The 27,371-nt window shown below is 37.1% G+C and overlaps 1 protein-coding gene across 3 annotated transcripts in view; it reads left to right on the top strand.

Moving 5' to 3' along the window:
* The window catches only part of LOC145669648 (ankyrin repeat and sterile alpha motif domain-containing protein 1B-like), a 332,601-nt gene that overhangs the window by 157,550 nt on the left and 147,680 nt on the right, over window positions 1-27,371 (top strand). For all 3 annotated transcript variants that reach the window (XM_081737896.1, XM_081737895.1, XM_081737894.1), the window contains exon 6: window positions 23,109-23,335. In XM_081737896.1, the coding sequence (XP_081594022.1) occupies window positions 23,109-23,335 (227 nt within the window). The remainder of the gene's footprint in view (window positions 1-23,108; window positions 23,336-27,371) is intronic.

The raw sequence follows: 27,371 nt of genomic DNA, 5'->3' as shown, positions 1-27,371 counted from the left end.
TTTATCATTATAAGAGAAAAAGCAAAGGGCACAATTTGATCCTTGAGGTACCCCAAAATGTAATGCATGTTACTAAGACTTCGTGGGCTTTATGCAGAGTCGTTGTGATGTTCGATTAGCTCGATAGTAAGGGTTTGACTAACGCATGATTATCAGAAGTGTATTCAAAATCTCTGATTACCACGTAGTAGTTGACTAAGTTAATCACTTGTGATTAATTTATTTAGAGCAGAGAGAGTACCCTAGTTTCGCCACGGTTTATCCACAATAAACTTATTATGAGCATACAAAAGCAATCAATTTTCTTTCTTTCTTTCTTTCCTTTCATCTCTTGGATCAGTTTCTTAAAGTGAACAGTGAGAGATGAGGAAAGAATTTCCAGTTTTCTGATGGATGGATACAACTGATGGATAAATTATTTTCCTTTATAATTACAACATAATTCTTGTATTGTCGGTAATATTAATAGGCTTCTACTTATTCTTCCGTAATAGAACCCTCGGAAGTGAATGTGGTAATTATAATTTGATTTCGTAAGTTGTTGTTGTTGTGATATCAAACCGCAAAGAATACATTTCGAAATTCGTATTTCATATATTTTCATTTTTACAGACTACGCATCTGCACGTTTAGATTTCCGTAGTTGCCACATTTATTTTTTTCGCTCGAGATATTGGGGTTGTATTAGTTAATGAAACCCAAATTAAATTATTAGCTGAGCTCCAAGCAAACTCTGAATACTAAAAAGTACACTCTCCTTAGTACAGAGCTAGTATGACTAATTAATCACGTGATTAACTCTTGATTAACGAATTATCTCTGAATACCGCCCAATATGATGAAAATTAGCATATTGAGTTCTTTCAGTTGAATATGAATGAAACCATTTGATTAGTTCCTGCGATATACTAAACATTCTTATCATCTTAAGAAGCATCCCATGATCAACCATATCAGAAGCTCGTTTAAAATATGTATATACTACATCTACTTGAGATCTTTTATTGAGACCAATTACATACGCGTACGGTAGTTACTTGATATATAATCAACAGATTTGAAGTAGTTGATATATTGCATCAAAAACTATATTGAAAATTCTTCAAATCTCTAGATATATGATTAAACAGATGTTTATGGATAATTGGTTCAAATATTTTAGCAGGAGAAAAATATCAGATTAATTGGTCTATGATCGTGTATTAATCGTACTAGATTAACTTTAGGAACGGGGTATACCGCTGATATTTTAAATTTCATTGGAAATTTGCATTGATTCGAAGAAGTCAACGGCTTAACTAAAACTTCCTTACAGCACTGTTAATAGCACTCGTTAGGTTTATACTTCATTGCTTGACTATGAACTCACAGTTTCGTGTTTGTTTTCTTAATCTGCGCAATTTTGGCCTTGGAAACATATTAACGCTATTTAGCACTTTTCTTAGAAATGATTTTCTTGAAACCAAATTAAGATATGCTTGTAGTAGAAATACGCAACAACAAACAAATTTAATGGAACTGGAAATTTACAGTAATATTACGCGTGTCACAACAAATCGGATTAAACTACATTATTTGGAGAACGAAATGGAATAAAATATCGTGCTTGTTTGAAATGTAAAACAACATATGATCGCACAGGTTTCGATTTGTAATGTTTGCCATAATGTTTCCCTTATTGTTGGAAGCAAGGTGGCTCAGTGATAGAACACTCACCTCAGGTGCAGGGGGTCCTTAGTTCGATGCCAGACCATCTGCTTTTATGTTGGAAACATCGTTCCCAGGGTTCACTTTATGTTCATTTCACCAATTATTTAATACAATCATTGAATTTCAACAAACATCCATTTCTTTTCCTGGGACGTTAAAGAATTTATTTTTCCATTTACTGCCAACACGAAAGCGGTAACTTCAATAAGTTAGTGTACGAAGGAACTTTTCGAAGTTTGAAAGAAAACTAAGATCTAAATACATTCCGCCTTATGCAGAGTCGTTTTGACGTAAGATTAACATCATACTAAAAGCCAGATTACTGCAGTAAACATATGTTAGTCAAGCTCTTTAATATGGCACTAATCACGCGTCACAACAACTCTGCATAACGCCCATTATGTTCAGAAATTTATATTTCTGTAGCGGTGTCACACGCGTATAGAAGTAGTGGTGTCACTGCGTATAGAAGTAGCGGTGTCACTGCGTACAGAAGTAGCGTTATCACGCGTACACCACGCGAAGGAGTTTGGTTTCTATGACGTGATATTTTCCCAGTAAATATTGAAACCGGAAGTGATAGTATATTTCTACCACTTCTGGCTTCAGTAGAAAGATTAGAATGGAAATGGAATATAACCTTGGGACGCTTAAATGATAATAGAAAACTGGTTTTTCGTTCTCTGTTATCGTTTTTGATGTATAGTGGTAAACATTAAAACCGGAAATGGTTGATTTGTGCCACTTCCGGATTGAGGAAATGGTACTAATTCCCAGAACGCTAAATACCTCCTTTTCGCATTTTCTTATCGTTTTGACCTATGTAGACCAATATTGAAACCGGAAGTTGTAATGGATTTCTATCACTTCCGGTTTTAGTAGAGAGTTAAGGATGAAGAAGAAATGTATTGTTGGGACGCTCGGGAGATTACAAGAAACTGCTTCTCGCTGTTTATTACCGTTTTTGGTGTGTAATGATCAATGTTCAAATCTAGAAGGGCTAACTTCTACGACTTTCGGTGGGTGGATACCCTCCATCAACAAACTCGTTCTCGTTTCCTAACATTTGACTTTGTGCATTCTGGACAAAATCGATGATTAATTATTCATCAAGTTTTTCTTGAGAATTTTGTCTCCCGTATAGACGACCACACCTGGGGCGGATCCAGGGGGCGATTGGGGCAATTGCCCCCCCCCCCCAGCAAAAGAAACTTCCTTATTTTATATATAATTAAAACCCAGCCCAGAGTTTGGAGCTCTTAAAAGTAGCTCTAAGTAGCAGTATTACAATCCTTCCTCAAGAGGTCCGTCCTCGATCCGCCCCTGGATCACACAGACATAGTAGCTAAAATTGCTGATAATCCGTCAAGTAGTTCTGGATTTTTTTTTTTTTTCCTTTACGGGCAAACATAATATATACATAAAGGAGCCTTGATAAGACAAACTTATCAACAAGAAGTTTTAGAAAAATGTGTACAGTTGAATTTAAATCGATCTCCGCCCATGTAAGTCTGACAACATCCATATCCTTGAATTTTTTTTCGGGATATTCCCGTTTCCTTCCACATTTTCATTCAAACGATTCTTCCATCATCATTCACTTGCCTTAATCATCGTCTCCCTTAGCCTAAAGGGCATAATCGTGGGACATTGAACTGAAATATTTTTTATTTCAATTTCATATATATATAAAATATACAGGCTGTTTCAGAACAACACCGTAAACGTTTGGGAGGTGATTCCTGACACCAAGAAATGAAATGAAATGAAATCTTTAAGTTTTACGTCCCACGCTTATGCGGGTGAGGCTAAAGGAGACGGTGATAATGAGAGATGAATGAAAATGGTGGAATGAAGAAAGTGGGAGGAAACGGGAGAACCCCGAGAAAACCCACGAGCACGGTGTTTGTCCACCACAAAGTTCACTTGGCGGGGTCTGGGATCGAACCCGGGACCCCAAGCACCAGAGGTGAACGCTCTACCACTGAGCCACCGCGACCCCTGACACCAAGAAAGATAAGACAAAAAGTATAGACCAATTTGGTTGCACAAATGTTTCCTTTTGGAGTTACAGGCTGCCGAAAACATGAAAAAATGGACTTTAAAGGTCCATAGCTCCAATATTATGAGACCTACCCTAGTCGGATCAAGACTTCACGTAAGAACTAGTATATGATCTATCCAAATATCCAAGTTTCAGAATCGTGCGCTACTTCTCCAACAGTCTTTACAGAGGTAGTTGGTTAGTACTTCAAATTATATGCCCTTAGCCAAACTCTCTCTATAAAAATTGTTGCGTGAGTCCCTTAGGATTCTGAAACATGTATTTTGGGATGGAGCACATATTAATTCCTAAGTGAAGTCTTGATCTCGACTACGGTAGGTTCCATAGTTTTGGAGTTATAGACCTTTAAAATTCATTTTTTCATGTTTTCGGCAGCCTATAACTACAAAAGGAAGCATTTGTACACCCAGGTTGGTCTATACTTTTTGTCTTATCTTGATGTCAAGAATCGCCTCCCAAACGTTGTCGGTGTTGTTTTGAAACACCCTATATATATATATATATATATATATATATATATATATATATATATATATATATATATATATATATATATATATATATATAGCTTTTATTTATCTATATATTAAATGCTAAGTTTATATGTTTGTGGACTTTTATATTTTATGGCCAATCCTTTCGACCATGAGTTCTCGGGTACCATAGGCTCTAGAAAGTTGCCGTTTTCACTGATTGATTGCAAATTTTTTGTAGATTCTTCAATTCTAGTTGAATATTTAAAAAAGATGACCGTTATTGCTTTATTACATGTTTAAGGGGTACACAGGAAGTATTGAAATTGTTTAAAAAATAAAGCATTATATACTGCGAGTTATACATTCCAACATCATATATTCGTATACATGGGTTGCATATTTCTCAGGCGTTTGTTTCATGCCTAAATGATAATGAAAAACGAAGGATAACCATTTCCCCAATCTAAGATGAATCGTTATTGTTTGGATTGTTTTGACCAATGAATATCATATATCACTGACATTATAATTAATTTTGTGTTTGTAATGTATTTTTTTATTACATATTGCATGCAAGAAGAAGGAAAACACTGATCATACATGAATTAGAAACTCCAACTGGATGTAGGCTCAAATCTTGCAAACGGTGCGAGATATTGACAAAATCTCTCCTTTATGATACCCCTTGCCGCTTTTTATCAAGACGTCTTTTACTTGTATCTTTAAAGTGACATGTAGGCCTACAGATGTTGTGAGGAATGACAAGGAGATTCATGTTCATATGTAAATGATGCGATGTGTAGAGAACGTAGGTACAGCTAGTATGTTTTTTTTTTCTTTTTAATTTTTTTTCGATTGTATTATTTATTTTATCGCGTTCTCTAATAGTTATTTGTAAGTTTTAATGGTATCGTCTTTGCTCTTTACCCTATTTATTTATATGAGGAATTGTTTTTCTGCCTTTTTCTTTCTTTTACTCGTAAGTGAATTAAAATTTTAAGGGTTTGATTTTACTGATTTCTCCTGAAGACCTATTTAAATGCCTTTACTTCGTGGAAATTAAAATTTGTGGTATATAATTTTTACCTATACTGTTATAAAAGTTGTCCCACAAAGAACGTAACTTTTTAATGTCCGCTATTTCTGTTCTAGTAAGTTGGCAGCACTGAATGTTACACGATCTTCATGTGTTGTCTTTGTGGTTAGTAGTCACGGAGCACCTGTTCGTCTGTTTTCTGTATGGTAGAGGTCTGCACGGGCTCGGGGCGTAAATTTTTAAATATACAACCACATTTCTCGGGCTAGTGATGAGCACAAGACTCTTGGTCTTGCAGTTTTTTGCAAGAGTCTTGCATGCAAGACCAAGACCAAGACCAAAAGTCTTGCACAAGTACCGGTACTACTTAATTTTTTTTATATAGAACTAAAAAAGGGGGGAAATCATTAAATCTTTTACTTGAATTTCTTGGCTTCAGTAAGAATGTCGCTGGAGTGGATGTGTTCCCAGTAGTTTATGCAATCCGTGCCAGTCGATCTGCCCCTGTAGCATATAGCTACAGTATGTCGTTTTCTGAATTGGTTGTTCACGTTTTCTGTAGATATTGCTAGTTTTCAAGCCACACAGGTGACATCTTGCGCCATGTGAGCTTTTTTGGTGGACAAACACCGTGTGCGTGGGTTTTCTCGCAGTTTTTCCATTTCCTCCTACTTTCTTCATTCCACCAATTCAGTTATTTCTTATCATCAACGTCTCCCTTTGCCTTGGTGCATAATTGTGGGACGTTAAAGAAGATATTTCATTTCATTTCAAAGCATATTAGTGGTGTTCTTCCAAAACTAAAGAGAAATGTAGTACTGAACATCGGTAATTCTGTACACCATAGGAGCCGACTACATGGGCCTTGGCTCCGAGACTCAAGCATCCGTTGAAAGTTTTTAATGTGTGCTCATAAAACTACTATCGAAATATCATTTTCATTACACTGACAAAAACTTAGTGCATGTGAGCGCAAGTTCGATTTCATGGGCGGATGGTTATACGTTGAATAATTGTTTATCAATATTGCTTTTAGCCTCCTTAGGTATACGGCACATCGAGGATTGAGGGATATAACATTATAGGCTACTACAACAATAAACCTATATTATAAAATTGAAAGCGACTATTTCTGTGACTACTAATCTCTTGAACGATCTCGATCAAATTTTCAACATAGATGAGGCTTGGGCCTGGGAATGTTTTTATCATTTCACTTTGACGATACAACTTAGGGGAGGGGGAGGAGAGGGAGTTATAAAATAATAAATAAAACTTAATAACTCTTGAAACAAACGACCAATTTCGATTAAATTTTTAATGTATATGAAGTTCGGGACTGGAAAGTTATATAGGCCTATATATATATATATATAGTTTCACTTTGATGGTAGAACCTAGGAGAGGAGAAGGGAGGAGGAGATATACCTAGGTATATAAAAATAAATAAAACTTAGTAACTCTTGAAACACCTGACCGATCTCTATCAAACTTTCAGTATATATGAAGTTCAGGCCTGGAACGATTTTTATAATTTTACTTTGAGTGTACAACGTAGGGGAGGGTGAGAAGAGAGATATATGTAAAAAATAAAAAAATATAAGTGACTGACTTGGTGACTTCATCACTCTTGAACCAGCCTATCGATCTCAATCAATTATTTAACATAGATGAGGTTCGGACTTGGGATGGTTTTTATCATATCACTTTGACGGTGCAGCTTAGGGTAGGTGGGGAAAGATATATATTTTAAAGTGATCGAAAATGACCGATATTAGAGTGGAATCTATAGTTTTGGGGGTCACTGAGATAAACAGTGGCACTTCCGATGCTCTTTAAATCCAAATTCAACCCCGTAGCTTGGCGAAGGGACAGGAGAAATATAAAAATGATCGAAAATGATGAATATTAGTGTCGATTCCATAGTTTTCGAGTTCGCTGAGTTGAATACTGGCACTTCCGATACCATTTACGACAACACTCAGTCCCGTAACGTGGAAAAGGGGGGAGATACATAAAAATGATCAAAAATGACCAAATGTTAGTGTCGAATCCATAGTTTTCCGGGTCGCTAAGGTGAACAGTGACACTTCCGATTCTATTTAAATGCAAATTCAGCACCGCAACTTGAGGGAGGGGGATTAAGACAATATATAAAAATTATCGAAAATACCATTGTCAATGTCGAATCCATCCATGGTTTTCGAGGTCATTGAGATGAACAGTGACACTTCCGATGCCGTGCCTCGCCACATAGGGGAGGAGGAGATATATAAATTTATCGAAAATGACTGATATTAGTGCCGAATCTATAGTTTTCGGGGTCTCTGAGATGAACAGTGACGCTTTTGATGCTGTTTAAATCCAAATTCAGCTCCGCAACTTGAGGAAGAATAGGAGGGAGAGAAATATAAAAATAATCGAAAATGACCGATATCAGAGAGCTTTAGTAATAGTAAAATGTGACTGACTAGCGAAATTTATTATTATTATTTAAAATTTAACGCAACGAAGTGGGTAATTGATGCTAGTAATCCATATTCACAAATGAGAATGATTATGCATAGTTACTTCAAATAACTTTGAGTCTGATGCCATTATTTGTATTTCTAATATAGGTCAAAAGTATTTATATGAATTGAGTTTACACAAAAGACATAGACAGTTTTCAGTTTTCGCTGAAATTATTCTAAAATATTAAGAGGTTTGATAATAATAATTATTATTTTAATTTTCTCTCCCTCTTTTTTTGGTCAATATTGCTAAACATAACATGATCATCATCACCATATCTATTTTGCCATTATTGTCAGGCCTCTTGCTGCAACTGAGAAGCTTCGATGTACAGTGGTCCTCAGGTAGTCTCTTCGTCTTGACGTAGCAATTTTCTGTTCTAATATCTTCCTTCAACTATAGTCTCCTTCGCTCTTTCCCTCTCTTTCCTTCCACAATACCCTCTACCACGTCCCTCATAATACAGTTCCTCCTCAGCCAATATACCAACTACTTCCTCCTCTTCCTTTTAACAATATCTAAAATTCTTTTTCCCCTACTGCTAATATTTCTAACACCTCAATCGTTTTCCGTTCAACACAGCTAATTCTCTCCTTTCTTCTCCTTGCCCACGCTTTGAAAGCTGTAATTTTTTAATCGGTTTTGCGTAATGTCCATGTTTGTGCTTCATAGAGTACATACTGGGATCAGTAAAACAAAATGTCAATATTTAATTGGAAGTTTGTTTAATACAAGGATTAGCTAATCGTGGTTGAAAAGAAAATTCTGACGCCTTTAGAGTGTAAAAATAATTTTGCAATTCGTGGTATTAATCTGTGCCGTCTTGATTTTCTTTCATGCGTCTCAGGAGGTAGCCTCCCCAGTTTGGGAACCAGTGAAGTCTTGGATCTGTTAAGAAATACAAAAAGACGACGAAACATTGTGTTTATCTTATAAGTAGTGAAGCATGGGCACCCATTGAAAAAAAATCAGGGCCATAGCCTATGTTATGTACTATCATCATACTTACACGAAGATAAACTATATTACATTTAGAAATACATTGTACTTCCGTTACTATTGGCGCATTGCAGAATTTATTATCCCCTATATCCAGAGTTTTACCTATGAAAAGCATAAGATTTCTTAAAAGCAAGACTTGCAAGACTCTTGCAAGCAAGACCAAGACCAAGAGTTCCAGTGCAAGACCAAGACCAAGACTAGATGTGCAAGACCAAGACCAAGACCAAGTGTTCTAGTGCAAGACCAAGACAAAGACTGGGTGTGCAAGACCAAGACAAAGACTGGGTGTGCAAGACCAAGACAAAGACTGGGTGTGCAAGACCAAGACCAAGTGTTCCAGTGCAAGACCAAGACAAAGACTGGGTGTGCAAGACCAAGACCAAGACCAAGTGTTTCAGTGCAAGACCAAGACAAAGACTGGGTGTGCAAGACCAAGATCAAGTGTTCGTGCAAGACCAAGACAAAGACTGGATGGGCAAGATCAAGACCAAGACCAAGACTACCCCCGGTCTTGGTCTTGCATTTGCTCATCACTAGGCCTAACTTTGTAAATATACCGTACAACAATATTTATCAGACCGTTAAAGCACATCTAAATTTGTAACTTGAAACACCCACACTAAAAATCTGATTTTATCATTGGTTAATTGAAAGTAAAGCTAATTGTGTAGTGGAGAGAAAAACTGAAATTAATGGAAATAAACATGCTTAGCTTATGTGTAAGTGAAAGTTTAAGCAGCCAGTGTGTGGATTCCATTCTTTTTCTTCCCAGCAATTGACAATGACTGCTTTGAGGACTGAGTGAGTTTAGTGCGCTTCCAGTTGCATAAGAATTTGCACACATCGACATTTTGTTTTAAATATTTAGAGTATTCATGTTTCCATTTCATGAAAATTTATATAAATGAAATGAAATGAAATCTTTAATTTAACGTCCACGTTCATGTACCGAGACTAAGGGAGACGTAATTTATATAAGTGACCATCTTCTTTAGATAATTCATAGAGTTAGTAAGTGTGAATGATAACCTTTATTTCGTTATTCTCTCTGAATTATGTAAGCTTTTAGACAGCAGAATTAAAACTTCTAATTTTTGTAAATAAAAAAATACAGTTTTGCGTTAATTATTAATTAAGTTTCTGTGATTCCAGCTCATTTGATTATCACATGAGCTCGGGCCTAAAGGCTAAAACATATTTCGGACTCAGGTCGGGCTTCACATTATAAATTCACGGGTCGGGCCGGGCTAAAAATTCCGGCCCGTGCAGACCTCTGCTGTACGGGTAGGAATGGAGCGCTTCACGATGGGACAGTGTGTTGTCATAGTGAAAACCTATTACAAATGTGATGAGCCCTCCATTCCTACCCGTACAGAAAAATGATGACGATCATGTGCTATTCGGTGCTCAGTGACTACTAACCACAAGGACAACAGATGAAAATCGTGTTACATTCAGTGTTGCAAACTTATTAGAACAGAAAATGGCGGATATTTCAAAGTTGTGATCTTTATATTACGCGGTTATAAAAGATTAGAAGTGGGTGACTCACCATCGCCCAGGCCAAACTGCTGTAGGTATTAATGTAAAATTTAGAGAAAATATTCCTTCTGTCACGAATGCAAGGGATAAAGACGGATTTTTTTTTTTAATACCAATCGTAAGAGGATAAAGGTGAGTTCAAAATCCCCCTCCCAAATAGTATGTTATGAATCTCGGGCATTAGAGGGAGAAAACTCGACATATGGACTCCTCACTATAAATAAGGGAAAATGTTAAACACAAACAAACTATTTGCTGAGGAAAACAATATATCGACATTTAAAAAACGACATACTCGTGACTGTTTCGCCAACTAATACTTTGGCATCATCAGACACTATCTGATGAAACCAAAGTGTTAGTTGGCGAAACTGTCACACGTATGTAGTTTTTTTAATGTGAATATATTATTTTGCTCAGCAAATAGTTTGTTTGTGTTTAATTATATACAAAGCAAAGCTTTTACTTATGGAAAATATTACAAAGGGAAAATGCGTTTCAGCGATTTCAAAAATTCCGCTCCAAAAGAAGGAAGTGGGGCGTTTATAAAATACTCAAATTTTTATGTCTTTAGTCAGAAAGTGTCGAATATAAAAATTCACTTAAGTCTGAGACCTGAAATTGGCCTGAGACCTGAGACTTCTAATCTATCTATTAAAATGCAACAATAGCAACTAAAAGCGCCCGAGCTCCAACGTATAACTTTGGCTTTCAAATCTTTCACTTACGGTTATGTGTGATTTCACGTTTAACAGAGACAAACATTTTAGGTACGAGTACTTTAAATAAATCAGTTAACTAGATCTTTTTCATAAAGTTTATGATATAAAATTGTTGTTCAAAGCCTTTGTATTTTAATAAGCATTCTGCAAAATCAATGCACATGAATTGTGCTGCCATGTTTGGAGTTCTTTTAAACTATATGTTTGTGGAAATTTATATGTTTGTGGCCAACCCTTCGACAATGAGATCTCGGAAACTGCAGGCTCTAGAAAGATGACGTTTTCACTGTACGATTGGAAATTTTGCGTAGATTGTCCAGTTGTAATTGAATATTTAAAAAAGACATGGGCATTATTTCTTTATTACATTTCTAGGGTACACTGGAAGCGTTGAAATTAAAAAAAAAACCTAATTAAAGCATCATATCCTACGCGTTTTACATTCCAACACCACATTGTTGTATATTGGGGTTGTATATGTCTCAAGCGTATGTCGCATGGCCAAATAATAATGAAAAAGGAAGGATAAGCATTTCCCGAGTCTAAGATAAATCTTTATTTTTTGAGTGTTTTGCCCAATGAACACCATATATAACTGACATTATAATTAATTGTATATGTGATGTATTTGCTTATTACATACAGCATGCAAGAAAAAAGAAAACACTGGTCATACATGAATTAGAAACTCCAACCGGAAGCAGGCTCAAATCTTGCAAACGGTGCGAGATATTGAGAAAAAATAATCGAAAAAATCTCCGCTTTATGATACCCCTTGCCGATTTTTTATGAAGACATCTTTCACTTGTGTCTGTAAAAGGACATGTACATATGTTGTGAGGAATGAGAAGGAGATTTATGCTCATATGCGAATGATGCGCTGTGTAGAGAACGCAGGTTCAGCTAGTCTATCTATTAAAATGCTACAATAGCAATTAAAAGCGCCCGAGCTCCAACGTATAACTATGGCTTTCAAATCTTTCATTTATGGTTATGTGTGATTTCACGTTTAACAGAGACAAACATTTTAAGTACGAGTACTTTAAATAAATCAGTTAACTAGATCTTTTTCATAAAGTTTATGATATAAAATTGTTGTTCAAAGCCTTTGTATTTTAATAAGCTTTCTCTAAAATCAATGCATGTTAATTGTGCTTCCATCTTCCGAGTTCTTTTAAACTATATGTTGTGGAAATTTATATGTTTGTGGCCAATCCTTTCGACAATGAGATCTCGGAAACTACAGGCTCTAGAAAGAAAACGTTTTCACTGATCGATTGGAAATTTTGCGTAGATTGTCCAGTTCTAATTGACTATTTTAAAAACATGGCCGTTATTTCTTTATTACATATTTTAGGGTACGCATGAAAGCGTTGAAATTGAAAAAAAGACTAAAGCACCATATCCTACGCGTTATACATTCCAACACCACGCTGTTGTATATAGGGGTTGCATATGTCTCATGCTTTTATTTCATGGCCAAATAATAATGAAAAAGGAACGATAACCATTTCTCCAGTTTAACCAGTAAGTTGAATATTTTTGGAGTTGTTTGCTCAATGAACACCATATATAACTGCAATTATAATTAATTGCGTATGTAATGCATTTGCTTATTACTTACTGCATGGAAGAAGAAAGAAAACACTGGTCATGCATGAATTAGAAACTCCAACCGGAAGTAGGCTCAAATCTTGCAAACGGTGCGAAATATTGAGGTCCCCTTTATGATACGCCGTGCTGATTTTTTTTTTTAAATCAAGACTTTTTTCACTTGTGTGTGTAAAGGGACATGTATAGATGTAAGGAATGAGAAGAATATTTATGCTCATATGCGAATGATGCACTGTATAGAGAGCGCAGGTTCAGCTAGGAATAACAATAAAAAATAGTAAGAGATATGGCAGAAGAATATATCTAAATCATAGATTTTAAGTAATTGTCATATTGATTCTTGCATTCCATTTGTACTGAATGTGTAACAATTTCATACAGACTAACACCTGAAAAGCTAAAACAGCGATGAACATGTATTATAGCATTTCTAATAATTCCGCAACAAAGGACAAAAATATGACAATAATCTTGAAATTTTCCTTGATTTATTTACAAAGTGCCGATTCTGGGAATTTGCTGAAGTTAAAGATATATATATCAAATTTCGGTATATAAACTCTTAAATAAAACTAAAGGGATGCGTGTTTCAGCATTTATGTTATATGACTTTTCTGTTTGTCTGTGACCATTTCGCATTTTCTCTTGAATTTGAATATGAAATGAAATTTTTTAGTTTTACGTCCCACGATTATGCCGGCTAGGCCAGTGGTTCTCAAACTTGTTGTTATCGCGACTCACTTTAAACAATAAAAAGAATTTTGTGGCCCACCTACTTTTATTCAAATACACATTGACACTCTACGTAATGGTTGTGTATTTAAATTTTGTAAATCATATCTCTAATTCAAGTTAGTTCAATAATAGTTCATATGAGTGATTAACATGTAATTTATTGGGGATGTTGTGAACACTCCGAGCGAAAATGAATGTTACAAAGTAGAACTCGATGCTTAAATTTTAATAATTCAAAGTTTAGTTGATTTCTTTTATGTCTGTCGTAAATACCTCATTTTAAAACTAAATTGTAATGTAAATTTATAAATATTGTGTCCCTGTCGGTACGAGAATCAGTCGGTCACGATTGAGCAAGTGCAATATAAATTTCTTTCTCAATAAAGGTATCTGTTATATGAAATTGTACACATGTGCAAAAAGTGTTAAGTTGTACACATGCGCATAGAAAGGTCACACAGTGTTGACACTACTTCCAATGCAATGTCCTACTAACCCGTGACAGATTTTGACCCACCCACTCTTTTTCCACTCTAATCCAGCATCTCTACTGACTGTACAACAAGGGAAGGCTCTGAGTAACAACGCACCCTTCACCTCATTAACAAACACCTCCAATTTTCGTTTTCTGAATAAAACTCCAACAAAAGTTTCTGTATCAAAATAAAATTTTCATATTAAAAGAAAAATAGAGATGGGCACGAGTCGAGCTAAAACTCTACTCTACTCGAAACTCGAAGCGAATTCGAGTCGAGTCAAAGGTAATTTCCGACCCGAGTCACTGTTTTGAGGTCGAGTTTCGAGTCGAGTCGAGTTTGAAAAATGGTTCGCTCGTTTAGCTCGTTTTAACTCCTTTTAAAATCATTGCCTGATTAGAGTGGAAAGCAAAAGCTATGAGAAATGTAAGCAGGAATGTGGAATATTTTTAGTGTTGCTCACAAGGCGAGACACTGCTCGCATCTCACCTCGTCTCGATTAACAAGACAATAATGGATTTTTATAACGAGACAGCCTCAAATGTCGTGAGCAGTAACATAAGTATATACTGTAGTTCTCACCACCAAGGCTGAGACCTGCACGGTGAAAGTTTTGAGCCGAAGCAGAAGCCCAAACCGTGTAGGGATGTTAACCGACTTAGCTCGGTTCAATTGAGCGAACGGCTCGAGCCGGCTTGGTTGAGATGAGGCACCGACTCGGGTCAGGTGAGCCATCGTCTCGAGCCGGCTCGATTGGAGTCAGCCATCAGCTCGGTTTGTTTCGGCTCGTGTCGGTTTGAGTGGGTGAGCTGTTGGCTTGGCTCGATAGGGAATGAGCTGTGATCCGAGCCGCTCGAGCCGTTGAGAACCCTAAACCCGGACCAATCAGTTTTGAACATGTGTGGCCAGCGCCCTCTAACTTTTAATGATTTTTGGTTCGAGTCCCCATTCTTGCTTCTCCGGAACTCAAACCCAGAACCTCGTGAACGATGTCCTTGCCTCCTAGACTTAACGACTACCGAGTTCAGCAGTCAACTAGTTTTTAGTATTCAAATACAAACCACGTATCTTTCATAATAATAATAATAATAATGTAGTATCATTGATGATAATTATATTGTCTATGTAGGTTACTTGAAGAAAGTACTTGAAACTACACGCAGCATTTGGCTCGTTTTGGCTCGACTCGAGTCAAATTCGAGTCGAGTTTGGAGTCGAGTTAGAGGAAATTTTTCAAGACGAGTTCTCGAGTCGAGCTCAAAGATGTCTGTTTCGAGTCCAGTCGAGTTTCAATGAAAACTCGCTCGAACTCGCTCGTGCCCATCCGTAAAGGGAAACTTATCGCGACCCATCAAAAAACGACCCTCGACCCACCAGTGGGTAGCGACCCACACTTTGGGAAACACTGGGCTAAGCTAAAGGAGACGGTGATGATGAAGAATGAATGAAATGGTGGAATGAAGAAAGTGGGAATTTATTTCAGATGTCAAGTGGTTCTCAAAACATGGGGATTCCTCAGTGCTTGTGCAATTTTGTTCTTTCTTTTTTCTTCTTTTCAGGTAGCTTTTGGATTGCTTTATTACTCAAGTCATTATTTGCGTTTATCTAAGTATACCAAGAAAGCATAGAGTCAAAGAAGTAGATTTACGTTAAGAAGTGTAGGTACACTATTATCATTGAGTTCCTCATTCTGAATGCTCTGTGAGCAGGGGTGGACTGGCTATGTAAAAAGGGCGCGGTCATATACTCTGGGAGGGCGCCGTCCATCCGAGGCTCTCGCTTGTGTGGAATACCCCCTCTTAATTAAAGGAAGAGGCGGGGGGCTTGCCCTGGTAGTACACAAAAAACAACAAAAGATTAAGTAGCTATTGCAGTTAATCACGATAGAATTATACTAATTCAATATTTTCATAAACAAAGAGACTTTGAGTACTAAATATATTAGGCCTATATAAATCTCCACACTTTAACTGAGACTACAAAAATCACACCAGTTGTTTAAATTCTTCGGCTACATTTGTTAACACCCTATTTATAACTGAAGATTTGAGTCAAGTTTGGGGCTTATGCTATTTTTCATACTTTTGTCCTTTTAAAGCTATGTTCATCATAAAATTAACTTATTTTTCATCTATTTTTAAAACCGTTGATAAAAAGTATACATGAAACATTTACTACAAATTAACAAAAGTAAATTTAGAATTATACAGAATTATATAGCTGTATACCTACCTAGCAAAAAAAGAAATTCAAAAACAAAACTGGAAAATGAAAGTAAAGTCACTGCTTTATGCTTGAAGGAGCCTTCGCATCTCCTTGGTTTTCTCACACATTTTGTCAATAAGATTGTTGTCTATTTTGGTCAGAATGTCTCTTTCTGAGTTCATCAAAAACAATCAGGATGCGAATTACCAGGGGGATGAGGGGGATTTTCCCCCTCAATCATATTTTGTTCACCCCGAAGAAGTCAGCTGAAGTATCCTCACCGGGGTTGCTCACTTTCTCCCCCAAACTATGCTCAGTATAAGTTCAAATTTCTTCGGAATGATCGATGTAAACTATTCAGTTTTGGTCATTTCTACTTACCACCTAATTACCCACTATTTTCAACGTTGTTTAGTTGAACTATATTATTATGACTAAGGTTGTTACTTGCAACTGTACCTTCGTACCCTTCAGTTCGTCATCGTTTGTGAATTTGAATGTACTAATTGCGTATAACAAAGCCACATATAGATTTATAAATGTTCTTAGCGGTTGGCCAAGAAGAAGTAAACAAATAGCTTCTTCTACCATACTTGGCGAAGTTCGGACATGTCATATTCATCGCCTACATTTGTATCCATTATCATCTTATTTTAATTTTTGTTATAACATGTTATTTCATTTTCCAGTGTACTCTTTGTTAGCACATGGTGTTCATTCCCTAGTAGTTTGTGTGTATACAACTCAAAAGTTGCATTTAATTTGTGATAATTAGCATAGTAATCATTGCCTTTTACAGTTTACCGAAATGAACTTTTGAAACTGTACTCAAAATCTGAGAAATAGGTATTCTCTCGTAAGTATATATTAACGTACACGCTGGGGATACGCTCCTAGTAAGCAGACATGTTAGTGAAGGTGATTTTTAGATGAATAAGCGCATAATTGAAGATTTGTTTCAGTATTTGTTAATACGACCGGTTCTCCGTGTCATTGTCCGCGTCTGTATAAGCATTTCAACTGGAGCGGTATATTTTTTTTTAAGTTAATCTTTCATTTTTCCATTTTTCTTTTCGCTGTACATTTTGCTGTCCAGACTAATAATGTTGTCTGAAAAACTTTATTTGAATAACGTAGCCGATAGTTAATCAACTCATCTGCAACCTAACAGTAAAGTAATTGTAAGTGTTGACTTCCTGAGCCCCATCACGGAATCGATATTTGGAGGGAAAAAAGTCGTGAAGAGCGCAGCTTTAGCGGGGAGTAGAAGCACAAGCTCGAAATTTGAATTGAGAGATTTTAAATATTTGGCCTTCGATTTGACCTTGATGTCAGAAATCGGTACCAGCAACAATCCATTTCTTGTTTGATAGGCTAATATCTAGATTTTCTTTTTTTTAAAAAAAATATGTCCGGTTTAACTGATAATTTTAGTGGTTTTCATAAGACTGAAGTTTTTCTTTTCTACCTGTATGTAATAACGCAAAGTGGAAGATTTCAATATGAGTGGAAAAATTAACATATGCTTGTGATCATGGCTATCGCTCGGGCCGAATTATCAACTAAATAAACCTTAAAGAGCTACAATAGTGAGCTCATTTAAACACGTTCAGAAAGGTTTGGTGGGGTGTGTGTGTGTACACCGTATGTCAGACAATATATACGTGCATAGTTATTGTCGGTAGATTTATTAAATTAATAAATCTCTATTTTATTACAGATGTCACACACACACCTACACACACACACACACACACAAACACACACATATATATATGGGGGGGGGGTAAGGCATTATTGTCTCATTTTGAAATTTGCACCTTCAGACTTTATGTTCTGATGGCCTAATTTTATCCCCCCCCCCCTCATATAGATTATCTAATTCGCACACTGAGAACAATGATTCCAGATCTTTCTTTCCAGATCCAGATCCAGAACAATGATTCCAGATCCAGTTCATCTTTAAAGTCTTGAACGGAGTCTTGTTTTTATGTATCTGAGCTTTGAAAATGCTTGCTCACAGGACACTTGTGTTGCCGGTAATGTAAGGAGATACTTATAAACTTTGAATAATTCTGTGTAGAGTCTTGAGTACATATTGTACTGCAGAATCACATCGAAGGCGCACTTAAAGCAAGAATTGCACTTCACTCCATCACATTTTATAGACCTTAAATCCACAATATCGTCAGTCGGCCCCAAATATTCCTCCTCATCCTCCATGAAATCTTCAGAAAACTTGTTTTCTTCAATCAAATCTTCAATCGTACGAACCTCAACAGCTTCTTGATTCTTTTCTTGGTTCTTGTAAGGGGATTTTGAAAACTCTTCCCACATTGATGAAAACGAAAGAAGCTCATTTTTAAGTTTTCCCTCTTCACAACCAGAATTAATTTCAGTGATTATTTTCAGTGACAACGAAGCCAGACTTAAACTCTTGAACTTCTTAGGATCAAAACACTCTAAATCTAAGTATAAGCTTTGATTTTCAGCAAATCGTTCCTGCATGCTGTTAGAAATTTGGTCTAGAACACAGTTGAAAACGGTTACTTGAAATCTGTATTCAATTACTTCATCAGAAGCTGATTCCCCTGCCATTTTCTTTCTTTTTCTACATCTTATCTCAGGCAATTCTGTTTCTATAATAACTTTTTCTAGACTAGGAACATCTGTAATGAGTCCTGCAATACTATTTGACATTTCTGTTGCAAAGTGTTCTGCTGCTTTGTAGACTTTTTCAAACTGGTCCCTAGCTTCTTTCAATTTATTTTGAGTTGGGGATATCAGGCGCCAAGCTTGGACATAGTCTTGTGTTTTTTGTTTGCAAGTAATCTGATAAAGGTGTGGTATGCTGAAAAATCAATAAATCATCATAGCCACAATGATAGTCTCAAAGGACCACAACATTTGAATGTGAGACATTGCATCATATCTGACTTTGGAATTGAATTCTTGCGAGTTCCTAATCACACTTAAAGCTGCTACGAGTTCCACATATACTGGTTTTGATTTTCTTGGTCTGACATGCTTTGAGTCGGGTGCCCAGTAATGAAAGTGTCCAAATATTTTTTACAGCAGCGTTGTTTTTACTTCTCCATCGAGTTATCCCAATAGCCTCAAGACGAACGCTTGGGTTTGTTCCAAGTACACCTCAAGTCGTTTCTGGGATTCTTTCAAAAATATCTGGATTTCCTGGAGAAGCCCAAAGAAAGATACCGGTATACAAACACCCATACTCTGGACGATGTCAATTATCACCAAGTTCAATACATGTGAATAGCACCATATGTGAATGTGTTTCGGATTGATCTCTTTCAGCTTTGCTGTTACACCTTTATATAGTCCGCTCATATTTGACGCTCCATCAAAAGCGTCTGCCACACATTTTTCGATAGGTATTTTTACTTCAGCCAAAGACTGTTCGAGGGTTTGAAAGAGGTTCTCTCCTGTTGTTGAAATCACATGTTTGAGGGCAATAATTCTTTCCTGAACAAATCCATTGTACACATACCGAAGCACTATGGAGCACTGGTCATATGAAGAGACATCTAGGGTCGTGTCCATCATGACAGAAAAAACTCCAGCTTGGTTAACTTCTTTGGCAATTGCTGTTTTTATTTCAAGTGTATATTCTATATACATTATGTATTTGGGCATCATATAATTTTGTTTATGTATAGTTTTTCAATGTGCATATACAGGGTTTGTCCGGGAAGTAATAGGACTGATTTTACTCCACCATGACTGTACTTCGGAACGTTCGCGCAACGACTGGATCCGGTAGAGGGCGTTCCTAGCTAACGAACGAGCGGCTGGTCAGTTGTCTCCGAGAACACGGAGAGTCAGGACAGGCTTTTTCGCGCGAGTGTTTCTGTGAGTGGTGCAAGCCGAAAATGCAGCGTTCGTTAGAGCAGAGGTACGCGATTAAATTCTGTGTTAAACTCGGTAAATCTGCTACAGAGACGTTGGATATGATCAAGCAGGCTTACCCAGATGATGCTTTAACAAGAAGTGGTGTGTTTCGGTGGCACAAGGCCTTTTCGGAGGGCCGGGAAGAAGTCGCCGATGAAGACCGTGCTGGAAGACCTTCGACTTCGACAAACACCGACAATGTGACTCGTGTGCGCGAAGTTTTGAACTCAGATCGTCGACTAAGTATTCGTTTAATTGCCCAGATGTTAAATTTACCAAAAACTGTGGTTCATGAAATTGTGACGGAGCATTTGAACATGCGCAAGGTGTGCGCGAAGATTGTCCCAAAAGTGCTCACTGACGACCAGAAATTGCGGCGAGTGGAATTGTGCCAAGAAAATTTGAACATGTGTGAAAGTGACCCCCAATTTTTGAATAACGTAATCACAGGTAACGAATCATGGATCTTTGAGTATGATCCCGAGACAAAGAGGCAATCTTCCGAGTGGCACACGCCGGCGTCTCCTCGCCCATAAAAGGGAAGAATGAGCAAATCGAAAGTGAAAATGATGCTCATTGTCTTTTTTGACATCAAAGGCATCGTCCACCGTGAATTTGTTCCTCCTGGACAAACCGTCAACGCCAAGTTTTACGTGGAAGTGCTCAAGAGACTGAAACGAAGGGTCAATCGGGTCCGACGAGACATTGGAGTCGACTGGAAGCTGCACCACGACAACGCCCCGGCTCACACCGCCTTTCTTGTGAACAACTACCTGCCAAGGCCGGCATCCCAACGCTTCCGCAGTCGCTCTACAGCCCAGATGTGGCCCCCGGACTTCTTTCTATTTCCTCGCCTGAAACGCCCGATGAAAGGCAAGCATTTTGAGACGACAGAGGGGATCCAAGCAGCTTGCACCGCGGCTTTCAAGGCTATTCCGGAGAATGACTTCCGTGACGCCTTCAATGCTTGGAAATCGCGCTGGCAGCGCTGCATCGACGCAGAAGAAGTCTATTTTGAAAGTTTTTAAAGAATTGTAACGATTGTTTTTTTTTTTTTTAATCGACTCAGTTCTATTACTTTCCGGACAAACCCTGTATACGTAAAATAATACTGTATATCTACTATATTATAAATGCCATTGTATGTTTGTATGTATGTATGAGTATGTTCCACATCTCCTCCTAGACAGTTCAACCGATTTTGAGCAAACTTGGCATAAATATTCTTTGGTACCAGGTAATCAACACTGTCGGGGTTAGCAACCCCCAAGTCTCCCCAACTTTGCAGAGGGGGGTGGTGGAAACTTGAACCCAATGATATTTAAATCGGGGTTATAACAGTAGGAATGGTTTATTGTATAACGTAAGAACGAGAAAAATAATTTTAACGAAATTTTGAAAACATATAGGTTATAGTGTGACATAAAACAGCCTTGGTATATAACGCCACTAGCGCCCCTAACGGCGGGAGTGGGAAAGAGAGATATGCAAAAATGATCCAAAATGACCGAGATTAGAGTCAAATCAATATATTTCGAAGTCGCTGAGATCATTAATGGTACCACCAAAGCCTAAAACAGAAAGGGAAAGGCCTTAGGCCGAGTAAAGACGGGATCTGGGGGCGGAGCAGTGGGGGTGGGATGGTTGATATAAAAAATCATTCAAAATGACCGATATTAGAGTCAAATCTATAAATTTCAGGGTCAATAAGATCATTATAATGACATTCCCAAAGCCAAAGACAGAAAGGGCGAGGCTGCAGATTGAGCAAATACTGAAATTTGGGGCGGAGCATGGAGTTGGTAAGGGTGATATGTAAATATCGTCCAAAGTGACCGATATTAGAGTCAAATCTATATATCTAGGGGTAAATCTAATATCATTAATAGCATTCCCACGCCGAAAACAGAAAGAGCGAGGCCGCAGGCCGAGCAAATACCAGGGTCTGGGGTGGGGCCCTAGCTGGCCAAAGGCTAGCGAATTTATAAAATAATTATGTAGCTTTGTTTTTTTTTTTTAATATGTTCAGAGAGGAGACTTCCCGAGGCTAAGACGGGTCTTAGTCCCTCCCGAGGAGGGCGCAAAGGCACTGATGTGAGGAGGGCGCAGCGGCCATCGGGCCGGTACTTGATTATGGCCAGTCCACCCCTGTCTGTGAGCAAACTGAGATACGGCAAAAGAATATATCTAAATCATAGATTTTAAGTAATTGTCATATTGATTCTTGCATTCCATTTGTACTGAATGTGTAACAATTTCATACCGACTAACACATGAAAAGCTAAAACAGTGATGAAATGTAGAATTACACCCTTTACGGCAGCAAATAAATTATGCTTATTGAGTTGCTATAAATAATAATGTAGTATTTCTAGCCCGTGAAGGACTTTAGTCACATAGTGCTCATTCAGAATGGTGGTTCATGATCAACGCATCTAATAACAATGTCGATATTTCTGGCTTTCTTAATACTCAATATGTTTGTTTTTATTATTATTATTATTATTATTATTATTATTATTATTATTATTATTATTATTATTATTATTATTATTATTATTCGAGTAAGAACTCATTCGTGGCTAAGCGATCAGAGCACACGCCTTTGGCGTGAGAGACCCGGGTTCAATTCCCGGCTGGAGCTCATGTGCTTCGGATTCCATGTTAATCAGTAGGTCCCGTCTCATATAGTCTTGCTGTTGAAAGTGACGCTAAACTCAAAATCAACTCAACACATTTTTATTCGAGTACGATCTCTTTCTGTCCTACGATGCAGGATATATACTAAACATACGTTCAAGACAAAAGTTAAGACTAGTCTCGTCTCGAAAAGAGGTATGTCTTGTCTCGAATCTCGTTGCGAAAATTTATCTCGTCTCGTGCATAACCTTAGTCTGCACCGAAAATTCTGCATTCTCACTGAGATTTGAACGCAGAGCGACATGCATCCAAGCCTTCCGTGCTAACAATTCTTCCACATTGGAAACATAAGTTTTATCTTTAGAATGTAAAATTATTCTGTTTAGTGATTGTAGTAGTGTTCGAAAGATGTTCAATATATTTATGATTTCATGTATTTGTTAATTGATATCTTTCCAGGGCAGTGGTTAGTGTGTTGCTGAATGCTGGCTTCGATGTGAATGTTCGAACAGCGGCAGGGACAGCGTTGCATGAAGCAGCACTTTGTGGGAAAGTCGAAGTGGTCCGAAGTTTATTGGAAGGTGGTGTCGATCTGCAGGCTCAAGATCAACATCACAAAACTGTGATGGACGTTCTGGGCCAGTTTCAGACGCACGTAACGCAAGAAATCACTGCCATAATCAAAAGTACGTATGCTTCTTGATATAATAAATCTGTGTTACAAGCTGACTCATATAAATCTTTAGTGTTTTATTAACTTACAACTTTATACACATGTAAATCAGTTGTGAATTATACAGTTCATGTGAAAAACTCACTTCGTCACAGGAAATTTTGGAACTGTTCTCTATATTCTTATATAAACAAATAAACCCATTTTGTTTACTTATGTGTTTGAAATGGGTTCAATTATGTGTTTAATAACTTTATTGGAGATGGTTCCGCGCAGTTTATCCTGTGTTTCTGAACGATTCCTGAACGTTCCTTATCCTTATCTAACCCCACAGTTTCTTTAAACAAATCAACATGCCACATGTTTAACGACGTCGTGCGACTCATAAGCAACCTTTATGATAACCAATTATGATGACCATACAATTTCAGAGAACACATGGCCTTCCAGTTCACCTGATCTAACCTTGCCAGCCACGACGAAATGATTTCCTCACATTTATTGTGTAATTCAGATCGCATGGTGCATGTTTGTCGTGATTTCTTTGAAGGGTTAATACGTAAAAAAAAAAAAAAAAAAAAAAAAAAAAAAAAGGATCTATGTGGATCGCCCTGTATAATTGTATGAATTAGACTAAAATTACTTTTTGCCTGTTACTAAACATACTATACAGTCTGTTACTATTAATATTGAATACAGGGAATTGTTTAAAGAATATGGATTTTTAATTGGGTTGATACGATAGAAATAATCAAGACAGTCATTCGAAAGATAAAAACGGAGTAATTTCTTGACCTTTACATAGTGTCAAGGCACATTGGCAACTTTGCCACAGCATCATGAGTATATTTAATTAATAGAGCAGAGTTTCTCAGTCTTCTGCTGTCTGCGACCCACTTCAGTTGATATTAATATTTATGGATCTCTAAAGTATAAAGAAAGACCCCCTTCTGTGACTAAATCGTCAAACATTGTTATGTTCAGGGATGAATGTGGCTGATTTTTCTTTTTTAATTCCTGAGAGGTTGTGCTCAATGGATATAAAGTCTTATTCTGAAACTGCATCATCCAGTATTCGATTTTTTTTTTAACTTGAATTTTAAACAATCTGGGTTTACGTCCTATAATTATGATTTGTAGGTTAAGGGAGACAGATGATCAAAGAAAATGAATGATTGTGGAAGAATTGCTGGATAAGAATATGGCAGGAAACATGAGAACCCACAGACGTAATGTTGTCTACCACAAACGCATACCACCACTGAGCCATCGTTCTTCTAACATTACCATGTTTCGCCAATCATAATAGCGAAGAGTGACATGATCTCGTAATAGTTAATGAGATGAGCCTTATTACTTCATCTTAAATTTGAGAATATTCATCCCTTAATTATTTACCAGCAAAATTATTGAGCTATATGTAATAGTTAAGTCTAATATAACAATTTTGCTACCCACCAAACATTCTCTCAGACCCCACCAGTGTGCGACGATCCATAGGTTGACAGTCGCTGATGTAGATATTATCTAATATAACAGATTGGTAAATTATTTTCCATTTCATTGAGCGCTTATAATTGAAAGAAAAATCCAACTTTTACAAGCTGATAACATTGACGGCAGGATTTGCGAATAAATATACTTTTTGTCAATTGTTCCCATGAAAATAGGGCCCCAAAATCGTCGCTTGAATGAGATTTAGAATTAATCTCATTGACCCTGAAGTTTAAGCAACCACACATTACTTATATGTAATGTTGGAATGCATAAATGCGTAGGGGTACCAAATATGACATCATTTCATGATTTAGGTTAGGCAGAGTACTCAACACTACATATGTTTCCGACATCAGTAGTTCTGCAGGCAATCATTCCTAAAGCTGAACTTACGCTTAATCTGTTTTGCATATGCAATTCAACTATTTAATTACCAGAGGAAACTAGTCTCAAGAAAGAAACGCAGAAATATCAGAAATACAGTTGGACACCCTTAGTTGTAGAAAAAATGAGCAACTTGACTGACAAGAAACGGACATGTGCCTGTCATCCGGACATCCGAATCAAACCTAGTCCATTCGATAAACATAACAAAGATATGTTCATGCACAAAAAATTAGGTGCCATGGACAACGGAGTAAATTCCTGGGGCCCATTAACCCTGTTAATATAAAGAAAATCGTAGACTTGTAGTGAAATAGCTATTGCATCAACACTGTTCATTGGAAAGTCATGGTTTATAGTTCATTCTCATCAGCATTCTCTTCAGTATCAATACCAAGTTTTGTATTGATAAGACGTAATGGGTATGAGGGAAAAACTAGTATAACAATACCCGCTTTCCCCTCATATACCAATACACAACTTGGTACACACGTTTCTTATCCCCTATAATATCTTTCGAGATAAATTTGGATTGTGTGCTTTTACCCGGGGCCAGGACAGAGGGGTCCAAGGTTGATGGGAGGGATTTCTGGAGGGAATTTTTCAGACATTCTCACGATTTTCCTTGTTCAAGTACGTTATGGACCCCTATATATACATAGCATCTCTGTAAAGCTTGTTTTATGCTGAAGAGAATGAACTATAAACCATGACTTTCCAATGAACAGTGTTGGTGCAACAGCTATTTCACTGCGAGTCTACGATTTTCTTTATACTAATAGTGTTAATGGGTCCCAGGGACTTACTCTGTTGTCCATGGCACCTAATTTTTTGTGCATGAACATATCTTTGTTATGTTTATCAAATGCACTGGGTTTAATTCGGATGCCCGGATGACACGTTCATGTCCGTTCCTTGTGAGTAATAATAGTAATAGATTGGCTTAACTATTGTGATTAGGATCATGAAGAAACAAATCCATAGTTGTGAATCATCCCAATGGTAGGAGAGCTTTCTAAGAAGCCTCTATCAAAAAATAACTGGCATTTCTAAACAACATGTTTATCTTGGCAAGTCCCTAGAAGCAGTCAAAACCTGGGAGACTGTCGAAGCTTGTTCAGCATAATAGAGGAAGCAAATTGAGCAATCTGTTAAGTAATCTATGACGAGAGAAGGAAATTTTAAATATGGTTAATAAAGAACTTCGGATTTCATAGATTTTGTCGAATATGTCATATATTGTTCAGTTCAAAATCTTCTATTGTCGCGAATTTTCTGGAGGAATTTGAAGCCTAAAATATATAAAGTCATAATTATGCCTGTTGTACTGTATGGTGACGAAACATGGTCGCTTACTTTGAGTGAAGAACGCAGACTGAAAGTACTTCAGAATAAAATCCTGAGACGAATATTTGGATCCAAAAGGAACGAGAATAGGGATTGGCGCAAACTTCATAACGAGGAACTGCATAATTTATACCGTTTAGCAAACATTGTTGGGGTCATCAAGTCTAGGAGGCTCAAGTGGGCAGGTCATGTAGACAGAATGGAAGAATGTAAAAGCACTTTCAAAGTCTTGACTGGTAGACCCATAGGAAAACGTCCATTAGGAAGACCTAGGCGCATATGGGAGGACAATATTGAGATGGATCTCACAGATATAGGAATACAAAGTAGAAACTGAATCCTGTTGGCTAAGGACAGAAGTTAAAGGAGAGCTTTTGTGAACGCGGCATTGAACCTCCGGGTTTCATAGGTCACAGAGTTAGTTATTAATAAATCAAAACCGACCAAAGCACCATATATATGGTGCTTTGGTCGGTTTTGATATATTAAAATAATACTGTGTAACAGTTTCGGCAGTGTAACATCACCTTCATCAAACACTTATGAAAGATAACCCAAGAATAACAACTTAAATGTACACGGAAAGCGAAAGGAGCACACGTCCACACTTCCCAGAGCCTCCAAGTTTTCCCTTCAATTTTTACTTCCTTCTGAACAAAACGTAAATTATTAATTAGATGCAAAATATAAATTTTTAATTAGGTGCTTGTGACATACTTTTCCCACAAGGTAGGCAGTCACATTACTAATTGTAAGTGTGCCTTGCCCGTATAAAAATCATTTACATTTTTTTCCCAATGCAAATAGATGCGAATAGATGG

Source organism: Thermobia domestica, chromosome 14, assembly GCF_964235325.1.
Source record: "Thermobia domestica chromosome 14, izTheDome1.hap1.1, whole genome shotgun sequence".
Classification (NCBI taxonomy): domain Eukaryota; kingdom Metazoa; phylum Arthropoda; class Insecta; order Zygentoma; family Lepismatidae; genus Thermobia; species Thermobia domestica.
The sequence above is the reverse complement of the archived record's forward strand: the minus strand, read 5'-3'. Positions and strand labels throughout refer to the sequence as shown.